Below are 13,846 nucleotides of genomic sequence, written 5' to 3'. Positions count from 1 at the left end.
TGTGGTATTGTGGTATTGTAATGTAGTAGTATTGTAATGTAGTGGTCTTGTAATGTAGTGGTATTGTAATGTTGTGGTATTGTAATGTTGTGGTATTGTGATATAGTAATGTTGTGGCATTGTGTTATTGTAATGTTGTGGTATTGTAATGTTGTGGTATTGTGGTATTGTAATGTAGTAGTATTGTAATGTAGTGGTCTTGTAATGTAGTGGTATTGTAATGTTGTGGTATTGTAATGTTGTGGTATTGTGATATAGTAATGTTGTGGTATTGTGATATTGTAATGTTGTGGTATTGTAATGTTGTGGTATTGTGATATTGTAATGTTGTGGTACTGTAATGTTGTGGTAATGTGTTATTGTAATGTTGTGGTATTGTGGTATTGTAATGTTGTGGTATTGTGGTATTGTAATGTTGTGGTATTGTGGTATTGTAATGTTTTGGTATTGTAATGTTGTGGTATTGTAATGTTGTGGCATTGTGTTATTGTAATGTTGTGGTATTGTAATGTTGTGGTATTGTGGTATTGTAATGTAGTAGTATTGTAATGTAGTGGTCTTGTAATGTAGTGGTATTGTGATATTGTAGTGTTGTGGTATTGTGGTATTGTAATGTAGTAGTATTGTAATGTAGTGGTCTTGTAATGTTGTGGTATTGTGGTATTGTAATGTTGTGGTATTGTAATGTTGTGGTATTGTGATATAGTAATGTTGTGGTATTGTAATGTTGTGGTATTGTGATATTGTAGTGTTGTGGTATTGTGGTATTGTAATGTTGTGGTATTGTAGTGTTGTGGTAATGTGTTATTGTAATGTTGTGGTATTGTAATGTTGTGGTATTGTGATATAGTAATGTTGTGGTATTGTAATGTTGTGGTATTGTGGTATTGTAATGTTGTGGTATTGTGATATAGTAATGTTGTGGTATTGTAGTGTTGTGGTAATGTGTTATTGTAATGTTGTGGTATTGAACTATGGTAATGTTGTGGCATTGTAATGTTGTGGTATTGTGGTATTGTAATGTTGTGGTATTGTGGTATTGTAATGTTGTGGCATTGTGTTATTGTAATGTTGTGTGTGGCATTTGAATGTTGTGGTATTGTGGTATTGCAATGTTGTGGTATTGCAATGTTGTGGTATTGTAATATTTTGGTATTGTAGTATTGTAATGTTGTGGTATTGTGATATTGTAATGTTGTGGTATTGTGGTATTGTAATGTTGTGGTATTGTGGTATTGTAATGATGTGGTATTGTAATGTTGTGATGTTGTGGTATTGTAATGTTAAGGTATTGTAATGTTGTGGTATTGTAATGTTGTGATGTTGTGGTATTGTACTGTTAAGGTATTGTAATGTTGTGGTATTGTGGTATTGTAATGTTGTAGTATTGTAATGTTGTGGTATTGTGGTATTGTAATGTTAAGGTATTGTAATGTTGTGGTATTGTAATGTTGTGATGTTGTGGTATTGTAATGTTAAGGTATTGTAATGTTGTGGTATTGCAATGTTGTGGTATTGTAATGTGGTGGTATTGTGGTATTGTAATGTTGTGGTATTGTGGTATTGTATTGTTGTGGTATTGTGGTATTGTAATGTTGTTGTATTGTAATGTGGTGGTATTGTGGTGTTGTGGTATTGTGGTATTGTAATGTTGTGGTATTGTGGTATTGTAATGTTTTGGTATTTGTGGTATTGTAATGTTGTTGTATTGTGGTGTTGTAGTGTTGTGGTATTATAAAGTTGTGGTATTGTGGTATTGTGGTATTGTAATGTGGTGGTATTGTGGTATTGTAATGTTGTTGTATTGTGGTATTGTGGTATTGTAATGTTGTTGTATTGTGGTCTTGTAGTATTGTAAGGTTGTGGTATTGTGGTATTGTGGTATTGTGGTGTTGTAATGTTGTGGTATTGTAATGTTGTGGTATTGTGGTATTGTATTGTTGTGGTATTGTGGTATTGTAATGTTGTGGTATTGTGGTGTTGTAGTGTTGTGGTATTATAAAGTTGTGGTATTGTGGTATTGTGGTATTGTAATGTGGTGGTATTGTGTTATTGTAATGTTGTTGTATTGTGGTGTTGTAGTGTTGTGGTATTATAATGTTGTGGTATTGTGGTATTGTAATGTTTTGGTATTGTAATGTTGTGGTATTGTAATGTTGTGGTATTGTGGTATTGTAATGTTGTAGTATTGTAATGTTGTGGTATTGTGGTGTTGTAATGTTGTTGTATTGTAATGTTGTGGTATTGTGGTATTGTAATATTGTGGTATTGTGGTATTGTAATGTTGTAGTATTGTAATGTTGTGGTATTGTGGTATTGTAATGTTGTAGTATTGTAATGTTGTGGTATTGTGGTATTATAGTGTTGTGGTATTGTAATGTTGTGGTATTGTGGTATTGTGGATTTTATATTGTACATATGTAATGAGAGCGTAATAATGTATTAATATATTTGATGATGCATTGTTTTTCCCATCACCACAGGATAACAGCTGTGATTGAGGTCAATCCACACTCTCAGATTTCAAATCAAATCAAATCAAATGTTATTTGCCACATGCGGCCGAATATAACAGGTGTAGACCTTACAATGATAAGGGTAACTTACAAGCCTTTAACCAACAATGCAGTTTTTAAGAAAAAAATAAAATAAAATGGTTAAGTAAAAAGTAGATAAGTACAAAATAAATAATAAAAAATAATTTAAAACCCATCATACATAGACACACTGTCACTACTGACTATGTGGTCCTCTGTAGCTCAGCTGGTAGAGCACGGCGCTTGTAACGCCAAGGTAGTGGGTTCAATCCCCGCGACCACCCATACACAAAAATGTATGCACGCATGACTGTAAGTCGCTTTGGATAAAAGCGTCTGCTAAATGGCATATTATTATTATTATTATCAACCTTAGCTTGTAGCTAGCTAGCTTAGCTTTCTACTGTATCGATGGATTCCCGTGAGAGAGAAATCTCTAGATTTTTAAATAGTAATGATGTTGTGCTGGGAGCTGGTTCAGACGACCATTGGCGTCTAGTGCGCATCGGCATTGGTGTAAAGTACTTAGGTAAAAATACTTGAAAGTACTACTTAAGTAGTTTTTGTTTTGGTGTCTGTACTTTACTTTACTATTTATATTTTGGACAACTTTTAGTTTTACTTCACTACATTTCTAAAGAAAATTATGTACTTTTTACTCCATACATTTTCCCTGACACCCAAAAGTACTCGTTACATTTTTTATGCTTAGCAGGACAGGAAAATGGTCTAATTAACACACTTATCAAGCGAACACCCTTGGACATCCCTACTGCCTCTGATCTGGTGGACTCACTAAACACATGCTTTGTTTGTAAATTATATCTGAGTATGGCCCTAGCTAAAAAAAACAAGAAAATGGTGCCATTTTAAAATCTGGTTTGCTTAATATAAGGACTTTGAAATGATTTATACTTTTACTTTTACTTTTGATATTGAAGTATATTTTAGCAATTACATTTACTTTTGATACTTAAGTATATTTAAAACCAAATACTTTTTATTAAGATTTTACTGGGTGACATTCACTTTGACTTGGGTCATTTTCTATTAAGGTATCTTTAATAATAATAATAATAATTTTACTTTACTTTACTTTTACTCAAGTATGACAGTTGGGTACTTTTCCCACCACTGCTCATTGGCAAGATCGCTGATTCCATGAACCTCTCCGAGGAAACTGTCAGTTCGAAAAGGAGCAAAGAAACAGAAAGCAAACATCAGAGGACATCATATTTCCTTGATAGCCAGCAAATCTGCAGCGAAACGTTCAAGTTCCTGTGCGTGTACGTTTTCTTTAGAGTAATACTTCATGATTCCTGTTATTATTGGGGCTGCAACAGTATTAAAACATTTAATGAGGTATTTAAGAAAGAATGAGTAGTATGCTGTATCATGAATAGAAATAAAAGAGCTGAGAATACATCGTGCCTTTCAGCACATATTAAAGGCATATTTTAAATCATGTATTTTCAGATTTTCAGAATTTCTACAAAAAGCTGACTGCAGTGATACAGTTCTATAAGGAGCACGGTGGCTCCGAGGAAGAGGAGGTGAGGTGGTCGTCTCATCTTCGTCTCGCCAGCAAACGGGTGCTGTCCTACGAGGACGCTCGGCGAATCGTCCACCATGTCAACAACTTCGCATGACGTCCGTACGATGCTGCTCCCAGGACAGATCCCTGGAAGTTAGAGGGCAGACGTCCGGGTGCTACCGACATTTGAGACCACGTCCTCTTGTGTGGTGCAAGTACAAAAATAAAAAAACGTTGACGCGTGATCATGTTTAGTGTTTTCCTAAATCTTGATACTTATATTTTGTATCAAACGTTCGTCAGCTCAAGCCAGTGGACCGGCAGCAAAGACTCTAACCAAAGCCCACACGAATTGGATCCAACAAGCCTGTTAGTGCTTACTCTCTGGTGATGCGTGTGTGGTCAGATTTTCTTTAACGTTTCTCATTTTATTTGCTGTTTACAGACCAGGGCTTACTCCGACCATTTTTAGCTCTCACCCACTCCACCCCCTTCCCTGTTTTAGCTTTTTTTTTTATGTTGTTTGCTCTGTGACTGTCATAATAATGGGTTTGTGAGAGGGTTGCTTGGGCACATCAATGCACATTCTCTGTGATGTATTTATAAGAGATGTTATTTAACGTGGTCATTTATTCATTATTTTTATCCTCCCAAGCCTCATCTCCCGAATCTAACGTGGAAAAACTACGGGCCACAACCATGATATGTTCGAGGACTACATGGGATGTGCCTGTGTTTGTGTGGACAAAACACACGCACACTGCATGTAGTCCTCACACACTGCATGTAGTCCTCACACACTGCATGTAGTCCTCACACACTGCATGTAGTCCTCACACACTGCATGTAGTCCTCACACACTGCATGTAGTCCTCACACACTGCCAGTAGTCATCACACACTGCATGTAGTCCTCACACACTGCATGTAGTCCTCACACACTGCATGTAGTCCTCACACACTGCATGTAGTCCTCACACACTGCCAGTAGTCATCACACACTGCATGTAGTCCTCACACACTGCATGTAGTCCTCACACACTGCATATAGTCCTCACACACTGCATATAGTCCTCACACACTGCATGTAGTCCTCACACACTGCATGTAGTACCCTGTAGCTCAGTTGGTAGAGCATGGCGCTTGCAACGCCAGGGTTGTGGGTTCGTTTCCCACGGGGGGCCAGTATGAAAACTGTATGCACTCACTAACTGTAAGTCGCTCTGGATCAGAGCGTCTGCTAAATGACTAAAATGTAGATGAACATCTGCAGCGTGAGAGAGTTTCTCTGTCATTTGTATGTGCGTGTACATGTGTAAAATTAATAAGTGATTGTATGTGTACAAATGTGTGCATGTATATGTGTGGACTGAGAGAGAGAGAGAGAACAAGTCACATATGTGCTTGTATTTGGGTGAAGGATATCAAGGATCTGGAAAGATTGTGTATGGGGGAATGGTCTAAGATCCCTCCCAATGTGTTTTCCAATCTCATAAATCATTTTAGAAAAAGGCTGTTATCCTCGAGGTATTTGAAAACAAGGGTGGCAATCATTTTTACCCCAATGTTTTTCAGAAAATAGAATATTACTTGTTAAACAAAATCTATTTCTCTGAGCAATTATATTAGTATAAAATAACAGAATTATATTTAAAAAATGGAGCATACTATATATCTCAGTATTTGTATTATTTATTTTATTTATAGTATTTTTTTCCTCATCTTTATTAAGGGTGGGAATCATTATGGACCTGACTGTATATATTGAACAGTGACAATTTGTTGTTGTTTTGGCTCTGTACTCTAGCACTTTGGATTTTAAATGATGCAATGACTACGGAGGTTAAAGTGCATACTGTCAGCTTTAATTTGAGCGTAATTCTTATCCAAATCGGGTGAACCGTTTAGAAATTTTAAGAGGACCAAAAGTATTGGAACAAATTCACTTATACAGCATGTGTATAAAAGTAGAAAAAGTATTTGGTCCCATATTCACAAAGGAATAAAATGTCATACCCCCACAAAAATGCTCCCCTCCCCTTTTAAGGTATCAGCACGCTTCAGTTCTGCTGGCACCTAGCCAAACTCGGCTAGACAAACCCAACGAGTCTCCACACTCCCTTAACAGACCTTCGCCTGGAAAACCAGAAAAAAGCAGCAATAGTACTGTTTGTCTATTTCGAGACGCCGTAGCCAGTATACACTTCCTCAAAATAGTCCGAATTAATCTAAGATATCTCAAGAAATGTGTCATACATTTTGACGTTTTTGCCGAGGAGATCTTAGTCACACAATTTTACATCTAACTAAGGTTTTTGGTGCATTATTTCTCAATGAACAAACGTGCATGAAAACAAGTTGTCTTTTGTTGAATGACAACAAATACTTTATTGAAGAATTCCTACTCTTGACCAATCACTGACGAAGTGGAGTAGACTTCGGCTCCGAACTTTGGCTTGCCTCCAGAATTTTTTTTTGTGTGCCTGAACAGCCGAAAAAAACCTCACCGAAGTCCAAAACTAACAGAAACGTCACAAAATGTCATCATAATATATGCATGAACTCTTCCGAACTGTTTCGGCTGGGAAGCATGCGGCCCGCCTTTATTGTAATGGTGAGAGTTTAGCATGTCTTGGAGGCATGATATTTGTAACTTTTTCACTCATCATTATTCACGATTCCTTCAGGACTATCCGTAATCATGGTAACATCCACATTAATTTAGAAGTGTTTAGAAACATATTCGATTCTTGTTTATAATAGAAGTGACTCCAAAATGACACAATACATTATTTACCATAAATTTCTATTGGGCACAAAATAATCTGAAACACTACCAAAACAAACAGCAAATGAATCCAACAAGTTTGTAGAGTAACAAGCTTGATGTAATCATATGAATATGGGACCAAATACTAAACGTTTTATTACTTTAATACACATATACAGTGGGGGAAAAAAGTATTTAGTCAGCCACCAATTGGGCAAGTTCTCCCACTTAAAAAGATGAGAGAGGCCTGTAATTTTCATCATAGGTACACGTCAACTATGACAGACAAATTGAGGAAAAAAAATCCAGAAAATCACATTGTAGGATTTTTAATGAATTTATTTGCAAGTTATGGTGGAAAATAAGTATTTGGTCACCTACAAACAAGCAAGATTTCTGGCTCTCACAGACCTGTAACTTCTTCTTTAAGAGGCTCCTCGGTCCTCCACTCGTTACCTGTATTAATGGCACCTGTTTGAACTTGTTATCAGTATAAAAGACACCTGTCCACAACCTCAAACAGTCACACTCCAAACTCCACAATGGCCAAGACCAAAGAGCTGTCAAAGGACACCAGAAACAAAATTGTAGACCTGCACCAGGCTGGGAAGACTGAATCTGCAATAGGTAAGCAGCTTGGTTTGAAGAAATCAACTGTGGGAGCAATTATTAGGAAATGGAAGACATACAAGACCACTGCTAGTCTCCCTCGATCTGGGGCTCCACGCAAGATCTCACCCCGTGGGGTCAAAATGATCACAAGAACGGTGAGCAAAAATCCCAGAACCACACGGGGGGACCTAGTGAATGACCTGCAGAGAGCTGGGACCAAAGTAACAAAGCCTACCATCAGTAACACACTACGCCACCAGGGACTCAAATCCTGCAGTGCAAGACGTGTCCCCCTGCTTAAGCCAGTACATGTCCAAGCCCGTCTGAAGTTTGCTAGAGTGCATTTGGATGATCCAGAAGAGGATTCTGAGAATGTCATATGGTCAGATGAAACCAAAATAGAACTTTTTGGTAAAAACTCAACTCGTCGTGTTTGGAGGACAAAGAATGCTGAGTTGCATCCAAATAACACCATACCTACTGTGAAGCATGGGGGTGGAAACATCATGCTTTGGGGCTGTTTTTATGCAAAGGGACCAGGACGACTGATCCGTGTAAAGGAAAGAATGAATGGGGCCATGTATCGTGAGATTTTGAGTGAAAACCTCCTTCCATCAGCAAGGGTATTGAAGATGAAACGTGGCTGGGTCTTTCAGCATGACAATGATCCCAAACACACCACCCGGGCAACGAAGGAGTGGCATCGTAAGAAGCATTTCAAGGTCCTAGAGTGGCCTAGCCAGTCTCCAGATCTCAACCCCATAGAAAATATTTGGAGGGAGTTGAAAGTCTGTGTTGCCCAGCGACAGCCCCAAAACATCACTGCTCTAGAGGAGATCTGCATGGAGGAATGGGCCAAAATACCAGCAACAGTGTGTGAAAACCTTGTGAAGACTTAGAGAAAACGTTTGACCTGAGTCATTGCCAACAAAGGGTATATAACAAAGTATTGAGAAACTTTTGTTATTGACCAAATACTTATTTTCCACCATAATTTGCAAATAAATTCATAAAAAATCCTACAATGTGATTTTCTGGAAAAAATATTCTAATTTTGTCTCTCATAGTTGACGTGTACCTATGATGAAAATTACAGGCCTCTCTCATCTTTTTAAGTGGGAGAACTTGCATAATTGGTGGCTGACTAAATACTTTTTTTCCCCACTGTAAGTGAATTTGTCCCAGTACTTCTGGTCCCCTAAAATGGGGGGACTATGTACAAAAAGTGCTGTAATTTATAAACGGTTCACCCGATATGGAAGAAAATATACTCAAATTATAGCTGACAGTCTGCACTTTAACCTCATAGTGATTGTATAATTTACAATACAAAGGGCTGTCCTAATACTTCTGGAGCTCACTGTACAGTATAGTATTTCCAGTAGCACCTTTCTTCAGACCCTCTATCGTCATCATCAGCCAGGTTAGTAACGACAAGCAGCAAAGACTAGTGTGTCACAATTCCACTCTGCCGGGGCTGGGGGTGCCAGCCTGCTGCCTGGGCTCTGCCGGGGCTGGGGGTGCCTGCCTGCTGCCTGGGCTCTGCCGGGGCTGGGGGTGCCAGCCTGCTGCCTGGGCTCTGCCGGGGCTGGGGGTGCCAGCCTGCTGCCTAGTCTCTGCCAGGGCTGGGGGTGCCTGCCTGCTGCCTAGTCTCTGCCGGGGCTGGGGCTGCCTGCTGCCTGGTCTCTGCCGGGGCTGGGGGTGCCAGCCTGCTGCCTAGTCTCTGCCGGGGCTGGGGCTGCCTGCTGCCTGGTCTCTGCCGGGGCTGGGGGTGCCTGCCTGCTGCCTGGGCTCTGCCGGGGCTGGGGGTGCCTGCTGCCTGGACTCTGCTGGGCTGGGCTGCTGACGTCAGGCCTCACACAGCACAAAGCAGCACACACACACTGCTCCCCTTGACAGATGAGACTGCCGTCCTCTTCTCTTCCCAGAGCTGTACATCATCTTTAGTATACAGCTCCCAAATGAAATCCTACTCCCTTTATAGTGCACTACTTTTAACCAGGACCCATAGGGCCTTGGTTAAATGTAATGCATTACACTGAGTACACCAAACATTAGGAACACCTTCCTAATATTGAGTTGCACCCCCGCTTTTGCCCTCAGGACAGCCTCAATTTGTCAGGGTATGGACTCTACAAAGTGTCGAAAAGCGTTTCCACAGGGATGCTGGCCCATGTTGACTCCAATGCTTCCTACGGTTCTGTCAAGTTGGCTGGATGTCCTTTGGGTGGCGGACCATTTTTGATACACACAGGAAAACTGTTGAGTGTGAAAAACCAAGCTGCGTTGCAGTTCTTGACACAAACCGGTGCGCCTGGCACCTACTACCAAAGACACGTAAATGTTTTGCCCACTCACCCTCCGCATGACACACATGCACAACCCCATTGTCTAAATTGTCTCGGGGGGGGGGGGCTTAAAAATCCTTCTATAACCTGTCTCCTCTCTTTCATCTGCACTGATTGAAGTGGGATCATATCTTTCACCTGGATTCACCTGGTCAGTCTATCTAATGTTTTGTATACTCAGTGTAGATATGGGGAATACATAGGGGTTGCAGATGAAGTCTACAGCTCCAGGGACACGCAGGTAATAGCACCACCGCTAGCATAGCATAGCAGCAGCTGTTTGCTTTGGAGCTGTGGTACACATTGTTCCAAACCATTGGCGTTTTCGCTAGACTCAGCCGGCCTTCAGCTGCACTGTAAAATCCTTTTGGTATTTGTCGGCGGAATTTGTAAAAGGCACAATCATTTTAGTTTCTCAACCCCTTTCTGTTGCACTTCGGGCTACATTTCTAACACCTATTTTCCGGATGCACTTAAGTCGTTTGTACACCAAAGAATTTGGGAAACGCTAAATACAATAGTAAGCAGGGGCGGACCAGGACCGGAAATCGGCTCTGGCATTTCTAACACAGTGGCCCATTTTATTCCTTGAGGTCCCCACACTGGCCCATTTTATTCCTTGAGGTCCACATTATTTGCTAATGATCATTTTGCGCAAAAAAAACTAACAATTTAAACAGGCTCACTAGGTTAAAAATGGACCAGTCCGTCTGGCATTTGCCCGAAATGCCAGAAGGCCAGTCTGCCACTGATAGTAAGGGTATTTATTGTAACACTGATAAAACAGATGGTTTCTCTCAGCAATTAAACTGAGTCTCTGATTACACTGTGATTGGATTGTACAATGCAATCACACGGTCAGCTTCCCAACACCTGTATTCCACATCATACCCAAGGGTAGTTTTCCCCACAAATAATTGCTTTTACGGCCAACTAGAAAGACGAGAGCACAAACACAGCTAGTGGTCAAGAAAGACAAATGACCATGGTGACAAAACGTCAGATAATGAAATGTATTTCATATTCATGTAGAAACACATTGAGCAGTCATTAACTTACACCGTAATCCTGAACTGAGAAATTAAATCGTTTTTTTTTATATTATATCTTATTATTTCCCGACACAGGCTGCATCCCAAAAAAGCAATATGGGCCCGGGTCAAAAGTAGTACACTATAAAGGGAACGGGATGACATTTGGGACACAGCCGTGCATTAGCAATGGCTGATCCTCTTATAGCAACAGAGGTTAAAGAGAGTCTAGATTGCCTTCAGCTGGCAAACAGGCCAATTATAACGACATCAGACTGTAAATGGCTTGGACATGGAGGCGCACATCAATATGCCATATCTGTCTGGATTTCTCTATTGAGGCTAATAGCAAATGTAAGTTATTTGCTTGTTTTTACATTTGATAAAGTATAGACTCAGAGCTTCAAAATGGTGTATCATACACTGTAGTTGAGGGAAACATGGGAAAGTCGTGCTGCTTTAAAAGCTGATGAACTTGCTTTTGCATTTAAGAGACAATTATATTAAATTAAATTAAATTCCCTTTGAAAGACTTTGTTGTTTACATCCGATTCAGCATCATCATTCTAAAGCCTTAGTCCCACCCATCTCTAAAGCTTTAGCCCCACCCATCTCTAAAGCCTTAGCCCCACCCATCTCTAAAGCCTTAGCCCCACCCATCTCTAAAGCCTTAGCCCCACCCATCTCTAAAGCCTTAGCCCCACCCATCTCTTAAACCTTAACCCCACCCAGCTCTTAAACCTTAGCCCCTCCCACCCACACATGTAAACACAGGTGAGTCAGCATGGTATTGTCTAAATTCTTAGCCATGTTTTTGAGAGCTGTAGCAACACTTTTACAGTTATCCATGGCTATATATTTCCAAATATCTGCAGTAGCAAAGATTATCTATATACTGACCAGGGAATCCCCCATTCCATTATAGACAGAAGCCTGTGACATGACAGACCAATCAGGACGTATCTCTCGGCATGTCCAACAACACCATTATCTCAGCCAATCATGACTAGCCAGGAAGGATCCGGTCTTTCTCCCTGTATAGCACAGTGCTTTCTCCTTGGCTAAACCAGGCTCATAATTTAACATTTTTATTCATATTTACGGATCCCATACAAGTTTGTAATTAAGGCACGTGTTCAAGAAGGCACTTCTGCAAAAAATACGAAGAAATAATGGCCCTACTGTGAAGTAGGAAGTGGCGTGTAATTCCTCAGATACTGTAACCGGTCACATATAAAATCAACGGTTTTGTCTCATTTGCCAAGACTTGGATTGGCATTTTTGGTACAACCAGTATTAAAGTGTGAAAGCAATATGACTTAATCGACCGGTTACCCAGACAAAGCTTAAACCTAGTCTCGGACTAAGAAGCACTTTCAATGGCGAATAGTCTTCTTTTTATAATTTTTTGTCCAGGACTAGACTTCATTTGGGTCCTGGAAACCGGCCCATTATGATAATAACAGGAAACAATATGAAATCACAACCTTACCTTTTCTGCGGACTGTGCTGTCCCAAAGAAAATGGGTATGAAGGCTAGCCAGACTATACAGGTGGTATACATGGTGAACCCAATGGGTTTAGCCTCATTGAAGTTCTCCGGGACACCCCGCGTCTTGATGGCGTACACCGTACACGTGACCATGAGCAGGATGCTATAACCCAGCGAGCATATCATCTGCAGGTCCGTGATGTCACATTTCAACACTCCTCTAGCCTGTTCTGAGTTGATGGTCTTCTGTTCGTCGTAGTCGACGACGGCGTTGGGGGGATCCACACCGAACCAGACGAACACGCCCAGGAGCTGAGCGGAAATTAGGGAAGAGGTGATGGCCAGCTGGGAGGTCGGGCTGATCAGCCTGGGTGCCGTCACCGACTTCTTACCGTCTTTAAAGATCCGGTAGATCCGGTTGGTCTTGGTGAGTAACGCGGCGTAGCTGATGCACATGCCCAGACCCAGGAAGATCCGGCGGAACGAGCAGACGGCGACGTCGGGCTTGGCGATCATGAGGAAGGTGATGACGTAACAGAGGAAGATCCCGGTGAGGAGGACGTAGCTCAGCTCACGGCCCGACGCACGGACGATTGGCGTGTCGTTGTAGCGGACGAAGGTTGCCATGACGAAGATGGTGGCGATGATGCCCAGCATGGCGAGGAAGACGGGGATCACTGCCCAAGGGGAGTGCCACTCCAGCTTCACAATGGGGATGGGCTGACATGCCGTCCTGTTGATAGATTGATTGATTGATTAAGTAAGTTTATTTGACAATTTAGAAAATACACATACAGAGGACAAGAAGACTAGCAGTACCGTACTGCACTGTAAAACATTTTATTTTATATACTATCAAGGATGGCACTAAAATGTTATAAAATTATCTAGGGTTGAAAAATACCTGAAACTTTCCCAATATTCCCAGGTTTTCCAGAAATCCCGGTTGAAGAAAACCTGGGAATTTTGGGAACGTTTGTGGAATTTTGCAACCCTAGATTTATTTATATAGTGTTGCTGTCTGTCACCTGTTTGGGTCGGGCCTCATGCTGTAGGAGCATAGCTTGCAGGATGTTTCATCATACTGGTACTGGTAACCATCACAGGGTTCACAGTGCCAGCAACACGGCATGCCTTTCACTGTCTTCTTCCTCTCTCCTGTCCTGCAGGGCAGACTGCACACAGAGCTGGGGATCTCTGTCTGTCCATTAGGCCACTGCATATCCTCGATCTGGAACACAGGACGTAGGACGGAGGGTTAGACAGGAGTAGAACAATGACATTTTACATTTTAGTCATTTAGCAGACGCTCTTATCCAGAGCGACTTACAGTTGGTGAGTGCATAATTATTATTATTTTTTTCATACTGACAATGACAATTCGTTTTTAAGAACAAGTCTTTTTATTTTATTTCATCCAGTCTGATTTGAGTTTCCATAACCACACATTACATCAATTGCGCTATGCAGTGTAAAAAAAAAGTAATGTTTTTACTCACACATTTTTTAAAGACAAAAATAAA

General features: G+C 40.8%; 1 protein-coding gene across 1 annotated transcript in view; it reads right to left on the bottom strand.

Moving 5' to 3' along the window:
- LOC311119034 (metabotropic glutamate receptor 7-like) overlaps positions 1–13,554 on the bottom strand; it is a gene marked incomplete at both ends in the record, with an annotated part of 59,694 nt that extends 46,140 nt beyond the window's left edge. The window contains 2 exons of the mRNA XM_084193790.1: positions 12,324–13,056; positions 13,352–13,554. Coding sequence (XP_084049916.1) covers positions 12,324–13,056; positions 13,352–13,554 — 936 coding nt within the window. The remainder of the gene's footprint in view (positions 1–12,323; positions 13,057–13,351) is intronic.
- Between the last annotated feature and the right edge of the window lie 292 nt (positions 13,555–13,846).

This window comes from Coregonus lavaretus (genome assembly GCF_964263955.1).
Source record: "Coregonus lavaretus genome assembly, contig: HAP1_SCAFFOLD_1809, whole genome shotgun sequence".
Taxonomy (NCBI): Eukaryota; Metazoa; Chordata; class Actinopteri; order Salmoniformes; family Salmonidae; genus Coregonus; species Coregonus lavaretus.
Note: the sequence above shows the minus strand (reverse complement) of the source record. Positions and strands in the feature narration are given on the sequence as shown.